The sequence below is a fragment of the Gavia stellata genome, chromosome 20, assembly GCF_030936135.1.
Source record: "Gavia stellata isolate bGavSte3 chromosome 20, bGavSte3.hap2, whole genome shotgun sequence".
NCBI lineage: Eukaryota > Metazoa > Chordata > Aves > Gaviiformes > Gaviidae > Gavia > Gavia stellata.
In genome coordinates this window covers 4,097,399-4,118,312 of record NC_082613.1, presented here as the reverse complement: position 1 = coordinate 4,118,312, position 20,914 = coordinate 4,097,399, and the positions used below count along the sequence as shown (strand labels likewise).

The 20,914-nt window shown below is 51.6% G+C and overlaps 1 protein-coding gene across 1 annotated transcript in view; it reads right to left on the bottom strand.

Moving 5' to 3' along the window:
- LAMA5 (laminin subunit alpha 5) overlaps positions 1 to 20,914 on the bottom strand; it is a 93,641-nt gene that overhangs the window by 21,810 nt on the left and 50,917 nt on the right. Inside the window, exons 7-32 of the mRNA XM_059827370.1 lie at positions 20,705 to 20,820; positions 19,673 to 19,791; positions 18,770 to 18,860; positions 17,862 to 17,996; positions 17,334 to 17,396; positions 15,827 to 15,967; positions 15,309 to 15,446; positions 14,920 to 15,054; positions 14,301 to 14,435; positions 12,257 to 12,394; positions 11,988 to 12,040; positions 11,697 to 11,796; positions 11,129 to 11,181; positions 10,619 to 10,724; positions 9,805 to 9,904; positions 9,449 to 9,605; positions 7,603 to 7,741; positions 4,703 to 4,845; positions 4,495 to 4,601; positions 3,606 to 3,759; positions 3,084 to 3,244; positions 2,399 to 2,507; positions 1,773 to 1,870; positions 1,027 to 1,228; positions 491 to 617; positions 158 to 297 (exon numbers count right to left, since the gene is read on the bottom strand). Of these exons, the coding sequence (XP_059683353.1) occupies positions 158 to 297; positions 491 to 617; positions 1,027 to 1,228; positions 1,773 to 1,870; positions 2,399 to 2,507; positions 3,084 to 3,244; positions 3,606 to 3,759; positions 4,495 to 4,601; positions 4,703 to 4,845; positions 7,603 to 7,741; positions 9,449 to 9,605; positions 9,805 to 9,904; positions 10,619 to 10,724; positions 11,129 to 11,181; positions 11,697 to 11,796; positions 11,988 to 12,040; positions 12,257 to 12,394; positions 14,301 to 14,435; positions 14,920 to 15,054; positions 15,309 to 15,446; positions 15,827 to 15,967; positions 17,334 to 17,396; positions 17,862 to 17,996; positions 18,770 to 18,860; positions 19,673 to 19,791; positions 20,705 to 20,820 (3,160 nt within the window). The remainder of the gene's footprint in view (positions 1 to 157; positions 298 to 490; positions 618 to 1,026; positions 1,229 to 1,772; positions 1,871 to 2,398; positions 2,508 to 3,083; positions 3,245 to 3,605; positions 3,760 to 4,494; positions 4,602 to 4,702; positions 4,846 to 7,602; positions 7,742 to 9,448; positions 9,606 to 9,804; positions 9,905 to 10,618; positions 10,725 to 11,128; positions 11,182 to 11,696; positions 11,797 to 11,987; positions 12,041 to 12,256; positions 12,395 to 14,300; positions 14,436 to 14,919; positions 15,055 to 15,308; positions 15,447 to 15,826; positions 15,968 to 17,333; positions 17,397 to 17,861; positions 17,997 to 18,769; positions 18,861 to 19,672; positions 19,792 to 20,704; positions 20,821 to 20,914) is intronic.

The window sequence follows — 20,914 nt, the reverse complement described above, 5'->3', positions numbered from 1 at the left end:
AGGTTAGAGATTGCAACTTCCTAGGGTAGTTCAGAACCTGAGTGATGGTGGGACACATTCGTGTGGTCACACAGTGACAAAAATCCCCAAGGACAAACTCCAGGCCTGCTGGAGCCTCATCCAGCATGCCCTGGGAACTTCCCAGAGAGAAGCTCACCAGCCACAGCTGCTTGCCCTCTGGGACTCGAACAACCACAGTCAGATCATTATCGGTAACATCCAGGACAATCTGGTCCTCAGAAACTACCAGGCTCCGGCACCCATAGCCATGTGGGCAGAAAGTAGCATTGGCGTGACCTGAAAAGACAACAAACATATTGGTCCCACATTTCCCTTGCAGTCCCCATCACACCCTCCCAGTTTGGAAGGCAAGAGTCAGTCTTGCTTCAACTTTGCACTTCTTAGAGAACCCACAGTTATCCTCTGGCACGAAAAACTTTCCAGGGCTTCTGCCTACCAGCAGCTTCCCCCAGGTCCCTGCTCTTCTTACCTTGCCAGATACGCCCACCATTGATTAACACTTCCATGGGGAAGGTGGGATGGTTGGGCTGGTAGTAGTGTATGATGAAAGCATAGCGTCCCAAGGTCTGGATCCGGCTGTTAAACACAACAGCAGCCTGGCCCAAAACAGAAGAACAAAGAGACAAAACCCCACATCTTACGGCTGCACTCACAGCTGGGATATTTTTTTATTATTGCACAAATTTGTGCTCTTATTCCACAGCTGTCAGGTCTTGAGACTTTTGGTGACTCAATCCCTCCATTTCCACATTCCCCCCTCTAATGGTGCTACCTGCAAAGCTTTAACTGGGAGCCCAAAGAACCAAGCAGGGTTGGATGGAGCTAAGACAGGAGAGTCCACAGGAATTACAGGTTCAGGGACAGGTTTAAAGTCCTGATTAAATTCTGAAAATGCTAACTGCTGATAGCTAAAGCTATTGAATAGAGAATGAAGACTTCTCTGTGGCCCAGGTGTCTGGTGTCACAGCACCAGCAAACCAGCCCAACCCATACCCATGCCACTACCTGCGGTGGTTGCAGGAGGATGAGCTCTGCGGCGGGGTCCACTGCTGTGGGAGGCCGAGGTGCAGGCTCCATCGGGACCCCAGCTGGAGCCACATGGACCGCCTGAGCCAGGGGGACATCAGGAGCGATGGGCAGAGTCTGGCCCCCCTCCAAAATGATCGACTGAGAAAGCTTCAGGAACCTTGAGGGAACACAGGAGCTGCTGCAAGACAAAGAGAAAACGGGATGTAAAAATCTCCGACAAGGAAAGAGAGAGGCTATGGGGTCCTGGCAGCAGAAGCATGCCCTGTAACACCTAGCAGGTAACAAAGCATGCCTGCTGAGGGAGAGCTTTCTACCAGGACCGCTGGGGCTCTGCAGCACAGGCTCAGCGTGAAGAACAGGAACCTTGCACAGGCTAATGCCTGTGCAAATATTGATTCAAAACAGCGTCAAGAATTCGGATACAGTGAGTGTCTCTTGCTGTATGTGAGCAAGCACAGGAAAGGCTATTCAGGATGACACTTAAGTGTCTGCCACAGGAGGCAGTGTGGTGTTCAGGGAAAGGACCAGCAGCCTGACTTCCAGTCCTTATTCCATTGCTACCTGCTCGGTCGACATGGGCAAGGAGCTTTGCCTCAGCCACAGATTTCTTTCTCCTGGGTCAAGAACTCAAAAAGCTCCAAGCCTGAGGGAAGTGGGGGAAGCAACTGCTTTTGGAAACAGCCACATTCATGCTAAAACTCTGAGGGACCTAAGACTCTTACCTGTTGGATGAGAACGTGCCATGGATGCTGATGCAATGCACCTTCGGCTCGATAAACTCCATGGTGAACTGGGCAGCGGGTACGAGGTACACTTTGTGCTGCCACACGTGAAAGAGAGAGATGTTTGGTTACGTGACAGCCTCTGCCTCTGGGAGCCTACAGCAGTTTTTGTGCCCACCAGCGATCAGGCTGACCACACTAAGCACCTCCTTATCAGACACGTCAGCTAATGCATGGCAGGTCACGCCTCTGCTTACTGCCCCTTCTTCCTTGGCACAAGCCCTACGACGTTTAGAAGCTCCACATATTTATGGGATTGTTCTATCCTTGGCTAAGCAACTTTGAATGCCTTCAAGGTAAAATAGAAAGAAACACTGCCACACTGCTGCAGAGCTCCCTCTTCAAAGAGCAGCTTGTTCTCCCCATCTTCTCTGAAATCCCAGTCCCATGATCCACTTTCAAAACACACCACCGACCACTTTCTCCACCTTGGGCTGCTCATGACATAGACTAAGATCTAGTATCCAGTCCAAACAGGACTAGAAAAACGTTCTGCAGGCTAGGTACTGCTCCTGCCTCTCCTCCTTGCAACCTGCAAACAGGGCTGCCCTTGCAGGGAGCCTTACCAGGAAGAAGTCAGCCAGATCAGAGGTGAACCGAATGGTAGCCTCTGAAGTAAGTTCAAATGTTGCCATGCGGCTCTGGGAATCTACAGCAATGCCTCGACAAAGGAAACTGTAAGAGAAACACAAATTTTGAAACCAGACACGAGCCAGGTCACGACGCTATTCTTGTCTTGCCAGCTATAGGTCCTGAAGGTATTTATCCAAAGTCCCTGTAAATCTTTTGACACTTTTTCTGGCAAGTCATAAAAGTGAAGTTTCCCAAGGACGCCCCAGATGTTTGTTTCCTGTTGCAAAGGTCTGAAGTCAGACACTTTTACAGTAAAGTACAGGGTTTGACCTGCACCAACAGCTTCAGTAAACCTGCCCATAGGCCATTCCCTAAATAAGGGTCCCTGCCAATGTACCCATCTGTAAACAGGAGCAATAAGATTACCTCCTGGCAGAGGCATCAGAGGACTATGTTGGCACAGGTAGTGTGCCAGGGATGCCATGTATTTCCCAGGGATGGACAGTCACTAAAATCCATGTCCAGCTAGGATTAGTTGGGACATACACAGCTTAGATGTACAACTCTGAGGCATTGCTTTGTTCATGTCATAAAGCAGAGAAAGCTCAACTGGGGGGGGCTGTCCTTGCCGTGTCAGAGGAGGACTGAACCCGTTCTGCGTCTCAGAGCTGACCATACCTGTAGACACACGGGTAGAAGATGAACGTGCCCTGCTGCATGGCTAAGTGCGGCGAGCTCACAGCAATGCCCACCGTCTGCAAAGCGTTGGTGTTGGCGTACTCTACCACCAGCACGTATTTCCCAGGCTGGGCAATAGGGAGGGAGAGCTGGACTTCCACCTGGAGGACAGAGAGATGACTGAGCAGGGCTCTCCTGTCCCACTTCCTGCAGCGACCATGTGCAGGATGCCTGTGCTACAAACCAGCCTCCTCTGCAGCTGAAGGGACAACAGGCCAACTCTTACCATATACCACGCATGTCCTGGCAAGCCCTTTGCATGTGAGACACTGCTTTTGGGTGCCTTGAACAACAGGGCATGCAAGCACACAGCTGCATGACTGAGGGGGCAGCAGTGGGGTGTACATGGGTGAAAAGCCCTCCCTGTAACCTGCCCAGGTGTATGTAAAGCACCAGACAGCGGGAGCACGGGGATGAGTGCCGCAGTGCCCACGCAAGGGATGAAACAGAAGTGTCACTCACGTCACTGCCACTGCATGTCGCCATCCGGGGATGGGAGGGGGTAAGCTGCTCTGTGGGACACACTCTGGGTAACCGGTTGTCCAGCCTGCACACCGCTTCCACCCCTGATGCTGCAGGGAAGCCGTCCACAGACAGGTACTTATACAAGAGGCAGCTAAAAACATTAAGAAAAAAAAATGCTAAGTATGGTAGTTACATCACAATCTCAGAGTCAAGAGCACCCATGCAGCCTGATCCCAGCAAGATTTGGAAAAGGCTTTGGTCCAACATGAAGGCTCCACTGCCTAAAGGAACATCTCTGGTTAATGTGGAGCAAGAGATTGTGTATTTTAGGACCCATAATGGCAGTAACAACAAAAAGCTTCTCCCCTTGCAATGTGCTTTATCCTGGGGACCACTGCTATAATGGAGGGGACAACTGTGTCCAGAGCCCACCCAGCCTTCCTGCCAAGATGGACAGAGAGGTCCTGGGCAGAGCAAGCAGATGCACTGAGATGCTTTAAGCACTACCAGACTCTGCCCATTCATTTTAAATAGTCCAACAAGACCTAACTCATTGTAGCCATTTTCCAGGGCTGTTGACTGACATACAACCCAGCACTGGGAACCCAGCCTAGCAGAGGAGAGGGCTGTGGTCTTACTGGATGAGCTGGACCTCCAGGGTCCATGAGAACACACAGACTGACTGTGCCATGGATGAGATCATCTATGCACTGGCTTTCTGGGACAGCGCAGGTTCAGTGGGATTTACCATCCACAGCAAAGTACTCCACTAAGCAGTTTTATTGCATCCAGACCCTCAGAGAGTGTGGACTGTATGCATTTCTTAATCCCAGGCCAAGAGGAGCTGAGTAGATCCCACACAGCACAAAGATGTGGAGATCCTTACTTCTGGGTGGCTTGTTCTGGGGCTGGCTGGTAGGTACATGGCTCTGTGACCTTTAGCTGAAGTATTGGAGCTTCATAGTACGAGCTGGGTAGCAAAACCAGATAGTCCTAGGAGGAGAGATGGGAGAGTTGGTTACGTTTGGGACACTTGCCCCCAGGGAGCTGCTGAAGCCCCCTGTGGTGGATGGAGCACAGGGGCTGGTCCTTACCAGCAGCACACCCTCTGCTTCAACAACCAGAGACCAGGTGTTGGGGTTGAGTACGAAGGGCTCCCCAAAGCTGTTCTGGGGGATGGTGACAAAGGCTGGCTCCGTGCTGGGAGCAAAGACAATCTGCTTGGTCTGCTCTGTACCTGGAGCGGGAGGGATGAGAGGCTGTGAAGGCACTGGGATGGAAAATCTGGGGCAGCAAATAGGAGGCTACCCTCAGGGAAGCAGCTCTGTAGTGCAGCAGGGAGACCCAGGCTCCTGCTCTCCTGGCGCTGCCGTAGCAGATGCAGCACAATCCCACACTGTCCCGTAACAGAGACATCCACTCTGAATCTGCTCAGTAGCTTAACGGAAGAAAAAAATAAATAAATCAGTGCAATCCTTAATGCTAATCCACAGCTCTCACAGTGTGCTCTGCATCCCTGGACTGCAGAGCATGGAGTATTGCATGCCAAGGAGCATTTTGCCAGCTAGAGAAGGAAGGAACTAATCTGTGAAGAATTTATTCTGAGACAGACAAAAAGAATTGCCCAGACACTTTCTTCCTTAGGGATATTCTGACCCCAGCTCCATAGGTGAGCTACTCATCTTCTGGCAAACTCTCAGACCCCCAAGCTGCGCTCCTGTCTTTCTTGTCAGCCACAGACTCTGCACCCAAGATGTTAATTTTAACTGACAGGAGAGAAGGGGTTTAAGGCCTGATCCTGCTGCTGTTGAAAAGCTCCTTGGCTCAGCTGACACAGTCCCATAACCTTTGAATTCATTAACTTTGGATTCAATAATGATACGGCACCTAGAAGCAGACTGTCTGCCTGTCTAGCAGTCTCAGGAGCGTTTTGAAGAGCATAGGTGAGAGGGATTCACCGAGTATGGCTGCATGGCGAGCAGATGAGATGAAGAAGGAAGTGGGGAATGCGGCACGCTGACTATCCTGGTGTGGTACATGGACATCAAAGTATAATGCAGAGGGCCAGAAGCTAAAGCAAGGGCTTGTGCTACTGCTGGGATGGGTTGGCCCCTTCCCATGTGTGCTAGCTCTGCGACATGCCTGGCATCAGCTGAGGCCGTGCCCTTGCTTTCTCAGATGGGAAGCAGAAGTGAGGATGCAAGGAATTAAGAGATTTCCCTGAACAGGCAACGGGGTAGATCTCTTGACAAGCTGAAGTTTCACATCACTTTGAGACGATACACAACTCAAACCAAGATGGATTCTGGAAACGGGGTGGGAGAAACCGGTCTGCAAATCGTATACTTGGAAAAGGCTTCCCATGTCTTCCAACTTATCTTCTTTCCCGGCTGCTTGTCCTTTACCATGTGAAGCCCATTCCACCCAGGCAGAAGGTGGCTCAGCATTTCTGGCCTATCAAGGAAGCTGCCCTCCTGGATGCCATTGCTGGTGCATCAGGCTGGCAGTTTGCCTTCTGTGCTAGAAAAATCAAATGTTGCTTCTGAGCAAGGAGGGAAGCATATTATATGGCAAATGAGCTCTTCTGCTGGATAGGACAGATTAAATACTTCCTGACCTTTGGTGGGATCTTAAAGCATGAGCACAGCTCATGCTTCTCTTGTCTTTCTGCTGTGTAATATTACTGGCCATAAAAATAACTAGCTATTTTTCCCCTAAAAAAAAATAGAAAAATCATATCTTGGCATTTCAAACTATGTCAATTCAAGACAGAGGAGAGAACTGCACACACAGATAAATTAGGTAGATGGTGTGGACAGCCTTGTGCTGTGCACGAATAGTCTGAAGGAAGAGCTTCAGCAGGACGTTGTGGCTGTAGCATCAGAAGGGGTAAAATCAATCAGCCAACCACCCACTAGGGCAGTTGCATGGCCTCATGCAGTCTTGCTCATATTGATTCCCAGAGTATTTGTTGTCCAGGTCTCTAGGCTTGTTCAGCCATCTTTTGGTGGCTCTTCTCCAGCAGCTCATGGCTTGATGAGAAGACATTGCACCAGAGTGCAATGCCTGTATAATGTGCAATTCCATGCCACTTCCAAATCCCACACCATGTGTGAAGCCAGCAGCCTGGTTTGGGAGAAGCACGAGGCAAGGGCAGGACTGCCACATGAGGGCACCTGCAAAATAAAACCGTGTCCAGCTGCCAAAGTTTGGATCCAGTTCCCAGCACTTGGCCCATTCTCATTTTGTGGAAACTCAGCTCAGTTCTGCCTGGGGTACTGGGGTGATCTTGTCCCGTGCTGGAAAGGTGGTATCGAATTGTACAATAGCCTTATCTCACACCAGCCTGGCTGATAACAGTCCTCAGTGTGCAGCCCCAGGACTGGGGGCCAGCTTGCTGCTGCTTTGTTAAATAAAGGGGGCTACAAACTCAAGTTAGCCTTTCAGTTGGAAGGGCAGGACTAATGGGTAAAGCTGTATGGAAGTGTCTTCTGGAAAGGATGATGCAGAAGGTTGCCTGGGATGGGGAGGAGGTGGCGATGGTGCAGGGGAGCACAGCAGTCTGGGATCCTTACCTCTCCTTCGTGGCTGATAAGCTGTAATTTTGCCATACACAGTGGCCCCTCCTGAATTAATATACCTCAGGATGACATGGAACAGATAGAGCTCTGCCTCCTTCACGTCTACAGTGACTCTGATTTTATTCTGCAAAAAGCAAAAAAGCACACGGGGCACACGTCACTGGGGGGCCAGCTCTGGACTGCTCACCCGCTCTGCGGGAGGCTGCTCACCCGCCTGCCTACCTGCCTGCCTGCCTGCCTCTCTTCCCCCTCCCTCACCATCCCGTGGCACGGCTCTGGCCGGCCACCTGAGACGGGCACACTTAGGACGGGCACACCTGGAATGGGCACATCTGGGGCAGGAGAAGGGGCAGAGGAGCAGTGTCGCAGCGTGGGATGCTCTGAGTTAGTCTAGAAGTGAAAAATGCACTTACAGTTGCCACAAACATTAAACTTTCCTTCCTCAACGACCGAGACCCTCCCTTCCACACTGGCAGGCCCCCGGCTGACGTAGCGGAAGACGAGGCGGAAGAGGTCAGGGGAGGTCACATTGAGAGTCACCACTACCTTGGGCTGGTGGGAGAAAGAAAGGGGAGAGAAGCAGAGCACACCTTCAATTACCTCCACCGCGGACAGCTACCAGCCCAAGCGCAGCTGCTTGGCTCACTGCTCCCAAAGCAACATGCCACAGCACAAGGAGGAGACAAGCAAACTGGCCCTAATGCACAGTCATGGCATGGGTGCCTTGCAATGCCATCCCTTTTGGGGCCAGCCACCAAGGGAGCAACCTGCCTGTGGGAAGGGGGTGGAAAGGCTCTGGAACATGCTCTGGCACAGCAGGGTGGTTCAGCTATCCTGGGGCATATCCCATGCCAGAGGAAAGGTTTTAAGAAGTTCTTGTTTTTGTTATCGGCATGTTGCTTTTGGGCTTAGTGTGCCGTAACTAGCCAGCAGGTACCAATCGCTGAAGCGCCTGCCCTTGTGCTGACAGGGCTCTGCCCAGATGCCTACGGAGAAGGCTGCAAATGGAGCTGGTGCCTCATCCCCAGCAACCCAAAACACTAAGGACTAGTGGTGCTCAGTGAATGTGCCACTGACGGGTTTGTCAGCCCTCTGCCCGCCTGGATGATGTTCAGGAAAACTCCAGTTAAGCAGATGCTTAAGTCCTACCCATTTCAAAGAGGTCTAAGCACCTGCTTAAATACCCTTCTGCCTACAGGGCAAAGCTGAGGTCTGCCCAGGGAGACTCCCAATGAGGACTCTGCATTCCTCGAAGCTCCAGTTACACAAATCTTCCCACTGGAGAGCAAACAGCAAGGATCTTGCAGAGAGGAAACTACAGGTGAGACCTGCCAGCAGAAAGCCATGTGCCAGCCCTTCTGTCAAGGCCTATTTCTATCTCAAATGCCAACACTGGATGCAAAACAAAAGCCATGAGCTTAAGCATGAGCTCCATCCTTAAGCTTTAAGGCTGGGAGCCTACAGGAGTTAGTTGCTTAGCTCCTACCTACAAATTCAAGGGGAAATGGCTAACACATTTGGCCTCTCTGCTATTTTACCTAAGCATGACAAAGTGAAAAAATCTGAAAGTACACGCACCAGAATAAGGAACATCTTACACGGGACAAGACTGTCAGAGAATTGCTGCCCTGCACCCCATCCCCAAACACATAGACACAAGCAACACTTCCACAGGGGCCATGCAGAAGAAGAATCCACCGAGGAGAAAAAAGGGTCAACAGATGAAATAGCTTCACTTCTAGGGCTTAGGCAACTCCAGGTTAGTGTAAACCATCGTTAGAGCAAAACAACTAACAGCAAGAACAGAGGCAGAACAGTAACAAGAGGTCCAAGCTGAACATGGCAGCTAAGAAAGAGCTAATTTATTTTTGGAAAAGGGAGGGAAGGTTATGCAGAGAGTTGCAGGAAAGAGCAGAGTCAGATGACAGAGCTGCAAGGAAACCCAGAGACAGTGTTTATAGACATCCCTGTAAGTAATCACCAAGCTACCACCTTTGCCTAACCGGATTAGGATGTCAGGGGACTCCCAATTTAGGATCTTTCCCCTCATCAGTTTATGCCATCCCCAGCACTACAGGAAATATCTGCGCAAACAGGCTATATATACACACTGTGCTGTTTATGTTGGCCATCATGTGACTTTGGGGGTTTGAGAAGCACTTGGGGTGAAAGATGTGTGTGTGCCAAAAGCACGTCAGTCCTCCACTGGCTGCATCCTCCCCAGGGGGAGGCAGGCTGGGATGAAGACACCAGGCATACCTGGACAGAGGACATCTGTGCGTATCCTCGCCAGCTGAAGCCCTCAAACTCCAAAGGGTTGTAGCCGAACCGCACAGCCCGCCCGGCCGGAGTGGTGCCTTCCTCCAGCTCGAATTTCAAGTGGTGAAGGTCAGGGAAATAATGGTCTCGTGAGGGTCTGGGGAAGAGAGGGAGCACCGTTACCTGCTGGGCTACCTGGAGATAGAGGCAAGAGGACACCTCCACCAGGCAAGCGGCTGATGTGGCAGCAGCCCAGATGATGAGGTCCCCATCCTCGTGGTGGCCGAGGACACCATTCCCAAGGGAGCGAACAGAAAGCGCAGCACCCCAAGGTGCATCTCCCGCTAGCAGCTTACTGGGTGCAGGTGGGGCCGCGTGTGCTCTGCCGGCAGCGACAGGCTCCGCTCCGCTCCTCGCAGGATGGCCCCAGGGACCCGCCGACGTCGCACCGGCAGCCTGCAGGCAGGAAGCGCCTGTTTACATTCCCGCCATACTAACAAGCTCCTGGTCACTAATCAAAGGCGTGCCCCAGCAGGCGAGGAGGCTGGGGCCGCTATTTTTATTCCATTGTATCCATTTTCATATTGGCCCTGACCCCACTTGGACTGGCTCCTCTTCCACCTCAGCGCCGAGCTATTTCCAGACGGCTGACGGCTGCGGGAGGAACAAGGTCTGCAAGCCCTCACGGCTGGGCGCTGCAGCCCTGCCGCCAGCAGCAGCCTTGCTCCCTCTTCCCAGCCCTGCCAGGGCCGCGTGGGCCAGCTTAGAGTGGCTGGATCTCATCTTTCCCTGCTTCCCATGGGTATGATGGAGAGCAGCCAACCCCACATCTCCACACCCACCTGCTCCCAACAGGAGGAAGGGGTAGAGCTGCAAGGACATGGCCAGTGGATAAAGTACATTTCTGGCCCCCGAGGGGGCACCTCTCCTGGCCTTTCATTCCCCAGCCTGACGGACCTCTGCCCAACGGTGGCAAAAGCATGAACTCAGGTCTCCAGATCCACAGCAAAACCCAGCCCTTGCTCTGGGCCATGGTATGATCAAAAGCAAGAGGTGGAACATCTCCTGCCCCTTCTCTCCAAGGCCAGTTGGTATATGCAGAGCCCCTTGCTCCAGGGTCAGCTCTTGTGGCCCCCCTCCTTCACCTAACACATCACGAAGGGGACTCACCTTGGCAGCCGAAGTAATTTGCATTCTCCATATTGAAGTAGCCGTCTTTGCACGCCGAGCAGAACTGGCCACAGATGTTCGGTTTGCAGAAACACTGCCCGTTGCCCTAGGAGAGAAGCAGGCATGGAAGCTCATTCCCTCCCGTTGCTTGTCGCAGTGAAGCCGTTTCTCAGTTATTTGGGACCTAGTCTGAGACACTGGAGAAGCATTTTGAGTTTCATGCTCTACACTGCTTCCTGCATGTGGGTGGGCCAGATAAGGGCCAGATAAGTTAAATTACCCAACAATGCAGGCAAACAAAAATCCAGGCCAGACCCAGAAATATTTAGGTGCCTAATTTATGGCAGGTCTTAATCCTATGTTCTCATGCAAGCCCAGACTGTGGTGCGACCTTTGAGAGCTCAGCGTCAGGACAGGCCTCTCCAGCAGCTGCTGGAAGAGATGGAGCTGAAACACTCCCAACACAGCACACGCTCAGAGGTGCCTGGAGGCAGAGAGGAGGAAACCCACCTGCTGGCACTCCGCGATTCCACTGATGGTACCCTTGGTATCACACTTGCAGCCTGGAGAGAGAGAGATGAACAAGAAAGCCAGAGGATCAATCAGCCCCTGAGAAGAAGCCTGATGGGGGACAGTACCCACCACACCAGAGGACACCAGCTGGGATAAGAGGAGCTAGGAACTGGTCAAGTAGAGGGTAGCGCTGTACAAGGGCTCTCTTTTCATTTTGAACAGTTACTGTTGAGGACACAACTACCAAAGACATTTGCTTTTTCTGCATATTTGGCCATGAAAAATTAACTGTGCAAAGTCTGCACGGAGGGCTGAGAATGTCACAACTCATTGCATGAGCCCTGTGCTTCACCTCAAGCAAAAAGCTCCAGGCTCCAGTCTTTCCCCTCTTCAAGTGGGGGTTACCCAGACCACTCCAGCTTTGACATGCCACTTCAGGGTGAAGAAGGAAGGAAGGGTATCACTTCCATCCAGCAGTGACAGTCCCCAATGGCTTGGGTTTGGGTCTTGCACCATTATAGCACGGAGGGGACTTTTTGGGGCTGTGCAAATGCCATTTCCTTACTCATGCAGCCATAGGGGTTCTCTGGAGTCAGGTTCCAGTATAAGGGTTTGCATCTGTCGCAAGCTGGGCCTTCAACGTATGCCCGACACGCGCAGGAGCCCTGGAGTAAGGAAGGGGGAGAAAAGAGCAGGTGAGTATTTGCAGCATGGTGGCTGAACATGGCGTCTGCTACTCTGGCATGGTTAATGGCTGCTTTCAGGCTGTGCTTAAGGAAGGACTTGGCCCAAAGTGAGTAAAAGGGGATCACACAGAAATGACCTGCAGGGGTTGGTGGGTTCATCTGATACTCACTGGGGCCAGCGAGGGATCTGCAGTCTCCAACCCTGCTGGGTTACAGGAGCCCACTAGAAAAGAGAGGCACAAGGAGGAATTTATAAAGAGATAGCTCACACCCCAGCTGTTCCTAAAGGGGATTATTTCTTCCCTTGCAAAGCTCTTAGGGGATGAAAAGCCCATTTCAACTCAGACTATTCTATGATTCTATGGTTTACCAGCACTGCATCGCTATGTCCCAAGACACCAGAGTCCCCCCACCCCATCAGGGAGGAGAAGTAGGCTACCTTCGCAGTGTGGAAATCCATAGGCGCCTGGCACGCAGCTATCACAGCGCAGTCCCATCACCTTGGGCCGGCAGCTGCACTGCCCTGTTTCCTGGTCGCAGGTGCTGTGTAGAGAGCCCTCCCGGGAGCACTGGCAAGCTGCGGAAAAGGGGAGAGCAACTGCTGCAGCTGCAGAGCACAGGGACTCCTGCATTCAAGGCTTCCCACCAGCAACCTCTTTTGTCTGCCTGACCTTCACCACCATCAAAGCAGCCAGAAACATGGGTTATAAATAACATACACACTCATTCTTTTGCTTTTAGTTAAAAACATCCCATTTTTTAAAGAAAAACAACAGAAGCTGCAACGTTTATCACACCTATTCACACACATTTCTGTGTATTTTGGGAGAGAAGTTTTGGTTAAGGAAAAGGGGACTGTGTGATCTCATCCCCAAAAGGTCAGCAACCAGTGACAGATCAGACTCTACAAAAGCCCATTTACACCCAAACACCCAAAAGCAGCATTTGGCCATCAGGGTCTGTATTGTGGACGTTGTGCGTGGGCAGCAGGCCAACAACACAGCCATGGCACTGTTGGCAGCCGAGGGCAAGGGCAGGGCAATGGTTCTGTGGCTTCCTGCATGACCTGCCTCGTGCGAACGCATGTAGAGATCCTGCTGCCCTATCGCATGAAAGGTCAGCAAGCTTCCAGGGAGCTGCCCGTGCCCTCCTTGCCCAGCCAGCACTCCTACGATCCCTGCCAAAGGGGACGTTTTAGGCTGACACCCCCAGACTGACTAACAGCGCTGTTCATAAAACAACAAATTAAAAAAAAATAAAAACAGGTTCTCCTCTTCTTTCCTTGCTGTGACTCCTCTACAGCGCTGTAATTTGGACACTGCTTTATGAGACAAAAAAAAAAGTAGCGACTACTGAACAGAGTAGTCCTGCGAGACCACTTCATCTATGCCTCCAGCCTCTTCAAAGGCATATTGCCGGCATCAGCATTTGCGAGCAGCACTCTGCCAGCTGGCTGCAGCTCAGGCATCTACATTTAGTATGGTGCAAGAGGGTGATGATGCTCTTTTGTTGCTTCAGGGAAATTGTATCACAGATTATTTTTTAAAGAGCAGTAAATTCTTGCTGGGAGACATAAGAGTACATCTGGCTTCCAGTCGGATGGCCGTCAGAGAGGGAGATGGGGACACTCTGCCCAGAGCTGGGGAGGGCTATTCAGGGTATCTGGGGCCACAGGCATTGCTCAGCCCTGGCACCGGCAGCTTTGCTCCAGGGGCAATGCAGTGCCCAGAGAAGTGGATGCAAAGCTCTTGACATGCCAGCAGACACCTTGAATTTGGGGCTGACATGAAACCCAAAATCCTGATCCTCACTGTTCACCCTATTGTACAACTGTACTCCTGTTGGTTTCAGAACACTTGCTCCTCCTGTGCATTGGCACACTCAAGGTGGAGTAAGCCCTGAAGAGCCTGGATGCGTCATGTGAGCCACATCTGAGCATCTCATGGCACCAGGGTATAATCTGAACATGCGGTTTAAGACTTTGCTTACTCCACTCAGAGTCCTGCTCTCTCTGGCTGCAAGCACTCAAAGCCTAAGGACAGGCAGATGCAATTCAGCATGTTTTATGTGCATCTGCACACAATGCTTTCGGAGAGAGAGTCCTAACCACACCTGCGTCCCAAGTCATACGTCTGTTTCTTAATAGGGTGCTGGATTAGAGGCCGTATGTCCAGGCTGGGTTTTATCTCCAAACTGAGCAGGCAGAGCCAAGCTCCAGCTGTTAGTGACAGTGAATGAACTGGGGGAGATAAACTGCACGGCCTTTGGGTAAGCATTTCTTTGAGATGTTTCCTCATTACACAGCACGCCTGTCAGATGAGATAGCCAGGAGAACTGTGCACAGGAAAACTGATTCCTGCTGCAAAAGCCAACTATATTCATATACAACCCTGGGAGATGGGTTATGGAAAGGAAAACTACTACAAAGCCAGTAGCAGCAGCTATTCCCTTTCCTCCCCTGAGATCTGACAGTGGTTACTCACGTGTGCAGCTGGGGTACCCATAGAAGCCCAGGGCACACTGGTTGCAGGTGTGTCCCGCAAAATTCGCATGGCATCGGCACTGGCCAGCTGGGCTGCAATTGTTGTCCACGGCACCCCGGGAATCACAGGAGCAAGCTGTAAGAGCAGAACTCTCAGTAGTCTGATGAAACGTGTGATCCATGGCCAACCACTGCTGGTCTGAATTGTCATTCAGCCCCACAGGAATTAGCCATTTCCATCAGAACTGAATTAATTTCTTAAACCCCTGGAGAGACAGGGAATATTTTCAGCTAGAGTCATGGCTGTACAAGGAAAATGCCACTGAGAGTTTTTTACAGCCCCTTCAATGTTCCTCAGCAGTTTAGTAGGTTAATGCACTAAAAAGACAAAAAAAGGCATAAGCTGAGAAAACAGCGGGGTTGTGATGAGGACCTGTGACTGATAAAAACTGCTTTGTCTTCCAGGCTTTGGCATGATCCACGACCTCCAGAACAAGCCTGCCAAATTCACAGTACAAACCACATGGGTTTTGATTCTGAGAAACACCAAAGTCCTGCAAAAATACGCACTTTTTCCAGAAGGTGACAGACCAGCAGGAACTGAACATTAACGTCCTTACCGTAGCAGTGGGGGTAGGAGTGGTGCCCAGGGCTGCACTGCTCGCACCGTGGCCCAGCAAACTCGGGTCTGCAGAAACACCTCCCGATGGAGTCACAGCCTCCCGGCAGTGTCCCAACCGCGCTGCAGCCACATACTGCAACAGAGAGAAACTGTTTGCCCTGTGCTGGGAGCACGGGGCAAAGCTCATGGCAACACGGGTTTTTTTCCCTGAGGTTCTCAGATGGGCATTTAGGTGCTGCTCTAAGCGTTCAAACTGTTAATCTCTGCCCCTTCAATATATCCTCCAAAACACCCACAAAACCACTTCCCAGTCCTCCTTCAAAACCCTGCCAGAAGACTCTGGCTTTGTGCGTGCCCACCCAGGCCCACGGGAGAACAGATACGCACGCTGGCACAGAGGGTAGTTGAAGTAGCCGGGAGCACACTGGTTACACAAGTGCCCTTCAAATCCTGTTCGACACAGACACTGCCCTGTCTCGCTGTCACAGGTGCCGTCATACTGACCAGGGCCAGAGCACTGGCAGGCTGGAAAGCAACAAGGGCACTAGTAAATAAACAGCTTCTTAGTCTTTTCCCTTCCTAGCAAAGGAACCAGAGCGCCCGTTCCTCTGGGGTAGAAATGCAGTTGCTGGAGAAACCATGGGGGACACAGCTGACAGCAAGCATGCCTAGTCCATGTCTCACATCCGTAGGGAATTTCTCAAGAGCCCCCCAAGGCTGGGAGGAAGCTGGACGGTCAGGGCTGGGTGGAAAATACCAGCAAAAGTCATGGGAATTTGCCACTTGGAAGTGGGGCCGGAGAATTCCTCCTCTCCAGTGTGAGCAGAGGATGGGGAGAGGCACACTCCTCCCCAGCAGGGAGGCGAGCAGGGCAAGCTTGGGGCCGCTAACCCCGAGTCACTCACGCTGACAGCTGGGTCCGTAGTGGCCTGGAGCACACTGGTCACAGTGTGTTCCCTGGAAGTTGGGTTTGCACACGCACGTCCCCACCCGAGGGTCTTTGCGACAGGCGTTGCCTTCTGTCCCACCGGCGTAGCAATCGCAGTCTGGAGTGGGGATACACAACAAGCAACACCACACACAGCTGTCAGTTGATCTCTGCTGCTGGGCAGAAGTCCCGTAAGGACAGAGAAGGAGTTGCCATAAGAGGCAAGAGCTCAAGCGTTTGCCTTCTAATAGCCTTCCTACCAGATGCAAATGTTTTAACCAAACCCTGCTCAGGTGACCAGCACACCTGGCTCGTGGGGTGGCAGGGTGGTTGGGAGACCTCAGGCATCATGCAGATGTGCAAAGTGCTGGACGGGCAGCAGGGCAACGCACAGGGCAAACAAATGCTGCTTGCACAAGCCCAGATAGGCCTGAATTTGTGCAGCACTGCCCAAGAGCTGTGCGGGAATAACCAAAGCTTTCAGCTAACCAGGGTGGGGTTTGGGATTTCTCTGTGGTCACTCTACACTCAGCTGCATCAGAGACCTTCCCACTGCCACGGCAGGCGGATGCTCCGGGCCAGCAGTGCTGAGGCCCTTGGCCAGCCCTGCATTCACTGACAGCAGTGGTGCGGGGTGCTGGGCTGGGAGAGGGAAGGGCAAAAATCATCCAAGAACCAGAGTGGGGGAGGTGGGAAAATGAGAAGGCAAGTGAGAAATTCCAGCTCAGGAAAGAAAAGTCTGGAAGATACAGAGTTTAAAATATCAGAAGGAAGGAAAAGGTTATCTGGAGTGCACTGGGGAGCATGAGACAGGGGAGGACTCGGTGGGAAAAGAGGTGAAAAAAAGCACGAGGAGGGAGATGAACCGAGAAGAGGGAGCATCAGAGAAGAGGGAGGCAGAGGGGAGCAGGGATGAGGGCACAGGTGAGCTTTTAAAACAACAGAGAAGGCAACACAGAGCAAGCGGCTGCCTGTGCACACTCCCCAGGTGCCCGCAGCCATTACACCTGCAGCTTCGTGCAGAGGGGGCCATTGGCACGGACCCACTGTGCTGTCCACCACGTGGAAAACACAGAGTGTTCAGGTGTGGCAGAAGGACAGGTTTGTATCTAAACCCAGAGGCCGAGATTTGGGAGCACCCAGCTCGGGTTCCAGCTCAGCCACAGCCCCTCTGTGGTCTTGGCAGATTCCTTAAAGGGAGGCCAGAAGGGATGCACTCACATGGCCTGGACCCCAGAAAAAAAGCACACAATCACATGGTCACTCTGGGCTAGAGTTTCCCTGTCTATAAAAAGGGGATCATAAAACTTCCTTTCCCCAACCCCTCAGCTGCCTCCTCTCTCAGAACCACTCTGTGTCAGGGCTGTCTCTTACAACATATGTGTCCAGTAAGCTGAAGACCTGATCTTGCATTGGGTGGTGAGATATAACAGCAATAATAGCACGGTGATTGCCAAAGCATCAAGGAAAATTGCACTACTTACTTATTATCTGTCCCGCAGGGAGCACTTGTTCTCCAGTATCGTTGTGTGCGAAAGCTGGAACAGCTATGCAGAGAAAGAGACATTGCACAGGTCATCACACACACTCAAAGAAATCCTGTTGGTATATCAATGGGTTGACAGTCCCAAAGCTGAACAGGCTGAATGAAAACGTGGAACACGGAACAAAGTGCAGACACTCCACTAAACAAAGATCCATTACAACCATTTTTAACCCAGACTCTGGAAAGATGTCTTTCACAGAAAGTGAGAGATGAGACTCCAGTCAAATGGGAAGCTCCCATTGACTCCAGAGAGCCAGGTTCAGCCCAGCTCAGCTCTGGTCCAGCTTCCACTGAAGCCGAACGTGGGCTCTTTCCCACCTGCAGGAACCCTTCTTGGGACAGGAGTGCCACGTGGCATGGGGAAAAGGCATCTGGACAGCAGCTGGAGCTGTTGGACCTTCCCACACCCGCTGGGTCTGTGGGGTCCCAGACCCAGCCACTCCATGGTCCCGCACCCCCCACTTACGGTAGCAGTGGGGGAAGTTGAGGTATCCCTCGGCACAGGCATCACAGTGCTCCCCAGTGTAATTGGGCTTGCAGTAACAGCGGCCGGTGAGGTCCTCGCAGGTGCCATCGGTGAAGTCAGACTCACAGTTACAGCCTGCAGAGAGGGATAAGCCAGCAGTGGTTGTCACTAACTGAGACTCTTGGCCAGCCACAGGCACCATGGAAGCATGACTACAACACAGAGCCTCTATGAAACCCAGCCATCTGCTCTAAATTCTCTCCAAAAATAAAAAGTGTGATTTTGTCTCTTCAAAAGGAGTCTGGCTTAGAGAAACTGCTCCCACTGTGCTTGTCCCACTGCAGGGTACCAAGTAAAGCAGCACAGCCCCAACTTGCTTCTCCAGGAGACCCCAGTTTCCCCAGAGAGATGGTGGTGGCACACTGCCGCAAGGATGCCGTGCAGAATAGCTGATGTGTCACAGCTACCAGAACGAGCTGTGCTCCCCAGCAAGATGGATATAACCCACTGCTGCCTAGAAACCCCTGTCTTAGGGCATGGAAAGCAATGGTCTGCAAGTGCCAGCTGAAAGGGCACAGAGATGACAGCTAAGACTGGACTGCCCTGCAGGCAACATAAGGGTAACAACACATTTTTAGCTCATTCCAGCCTTAGAACATGCCACCACTTCCGATTTCACGGATGCTGCAGACACACATAATGTCTGCATGTACAGATGGCTGCATGCACACATACATTTTCATGGGCAATGTCAGCTGCAGCAGGAACCACCCACATAGCCACATCTCTTATGGTGCTGGACTCGCTACACCAGAAAAATCTCTCAGCCCAATCCTTCAGACCACCCTCCCCCCAGCAGCATCAAGTCCAAGCAGGAATCTACAACCTGCAGAGGAAATCATACTCACGATAGCAAATGTATGGAGAGTCGATCGGGTGGTCAGGGGACCGGTAGTATCCTGGGATGCACCTCTCGCAGTTAATGCCAGTGGTGTGATGCTGAAAGACAGTGAGTTAGAGTGGCATCAGTTCCTCTGCCCACAGGATTCATGTTCAACTGCCAGATTTACTAACAGCTTCAGGGTCCAGAGGGAGCAACTCAGAAGTGTCAGCACATAGAAGACCTAAATCTGCGCAAAATTCCACAAACACCGATTTGAAAACAAAGCATTTCCTGCAAACTGTATCCTCCCAGAAGCCCAGCCTGAGTTTCAGGTTCATATCTGACCTCAAGCCCATTTCACTTGCTTCAGATGGTAAAATGTCCTGACCATTTTGTGCTAGGAGGACTGGAGCAATCTGTTTCCTCCCAGCAAGAAAGCACAGCTAAAAGTTTCATGCCACTGCATGAATTAGCCAGCTCACAGTCACCTTGGGAGTGGAAAACCTACTTTCCCACTTTCATTGTGAACTTCAGAGACTGAGGAGATTGGCATTTTGGTGGTCAGAGGAGAGATACAGAGAGATGTCACCACCTAAGCACTGCAAACTAGGCAGGGACTTCCCAATGTGCTCAGCACCAACCTGTCCCTCCCAAGGCACAGTACCTCAGCAGACCTAACCCTAAAGCATCAGAAAGGTAATGGTACTACCCAGGGGTCAGCTAGGAACCCAAGTGCTGTTTTCATTACTGGCACGCTCCTTTAATCTACGGCAAAGAGACTAAATTTCCAGGGAAAGACCTAATTAAGATAACAGAGGGCGCGTGATGGCATTGGCAGAGCTGCCAGCAAGGCTGAACTCCAAGCTAACAGCGGAAACAAACACAAAAATCTGCAACAGCCTCTTCCACAGGAGCTCTTCAGGCCTACCTGACAGTCAATGCAAACACCTCCCCCTTCAAACTTGTCTTCATGACTTTTGCTGGCTTTGTGGCGATCCACCTCTGGGTCATAGTAGCAGTCGTAGGCGTGGCCGTTGCAACTGCAAGCTGAAAATACAAACAGATGTTAGCTAAGCCACCAGTCCATGGAGATCCTTCAGGCACCAGCTGGATCTCAAGGTATGAACTCTTCCTCGTAGGTTTGACATTGAATGGGTTACTTTTCAATGTGGAGAGATGCTTGAATGCATCTGGGGGATTACATGATCACCCAAGCTCCCAGAAGTCTTCCAGTCAAAAGCACAGAATCAGCAACTCTCACAAAGTCTAGTCTGCAACTGGAAAAATGCAGCAGGCACAAAATCAGAAGTAAAATATGTGCAGGCATGTATAGACGAGAAGGAGAAATTACCCAACTTTGGGGCCTCAAGTAGTCCGGTTTAGAGGGTAACATTCTTGCCTGTTTTATCCTATCCAGGATAGAGGTGAGTTGTAAAGTTCAGCACCCAGTGAGGGTGCTCTTTACAAACCCACAGGATTAAGATCCAACTGTACTTTGCCATGCTGCATTTATAAGAGATTGTGTGATGTAGCTATGCTCCATGCTCTGCATTCCCAGTGCAGCATAAATTCCACTGTCGGCATTTACCAAAGGTTCCTCTAGACAAATAAAGATGTCCTGTATCTAAACACATCCAGACGTAATTCATCTTGGAGACAGAATTGAGCAACGAGACTTGCCTGCACGAACCCTTGGACACGGAGGAGGAACTGGAACATAAGCAGAATCAAAGTCCTGTACAGACCTAGTGGGTCTCCCTGCGCGAGCCTTGACTGAGCACAATTAACCACTGTGCAAACTGTCCTCTCTGCAGCTCTGTAGTGCCAGTGATCTCCACGTCACCCAGTGCCACACACCATAAAACCAACCATTTCAGTGAATGGCTTCTCTACACTGCAACATCAATCTGTGCTTTGCAAAACAGCTGGAAAAGGAAGGAAAAACCCAACTCCAACTTACGCTGGCATTCATTTGCGCTGTCGGCCGTGGCGGGCTTCCATGGGAACTGGTTGAAGCCAGGGCAGCAGCGATCACAGGACCCACCGCAGGTGTTGTGCTGGCAGTCGCACTGCAGCCTGCAAGGGAGAAGAACGAGGTACAGCCAAGCCTGTGGCAAGGACAGGGATGTGTGGAATGGGGAGCCACCGCATAACCCTGCTGTGCATAACT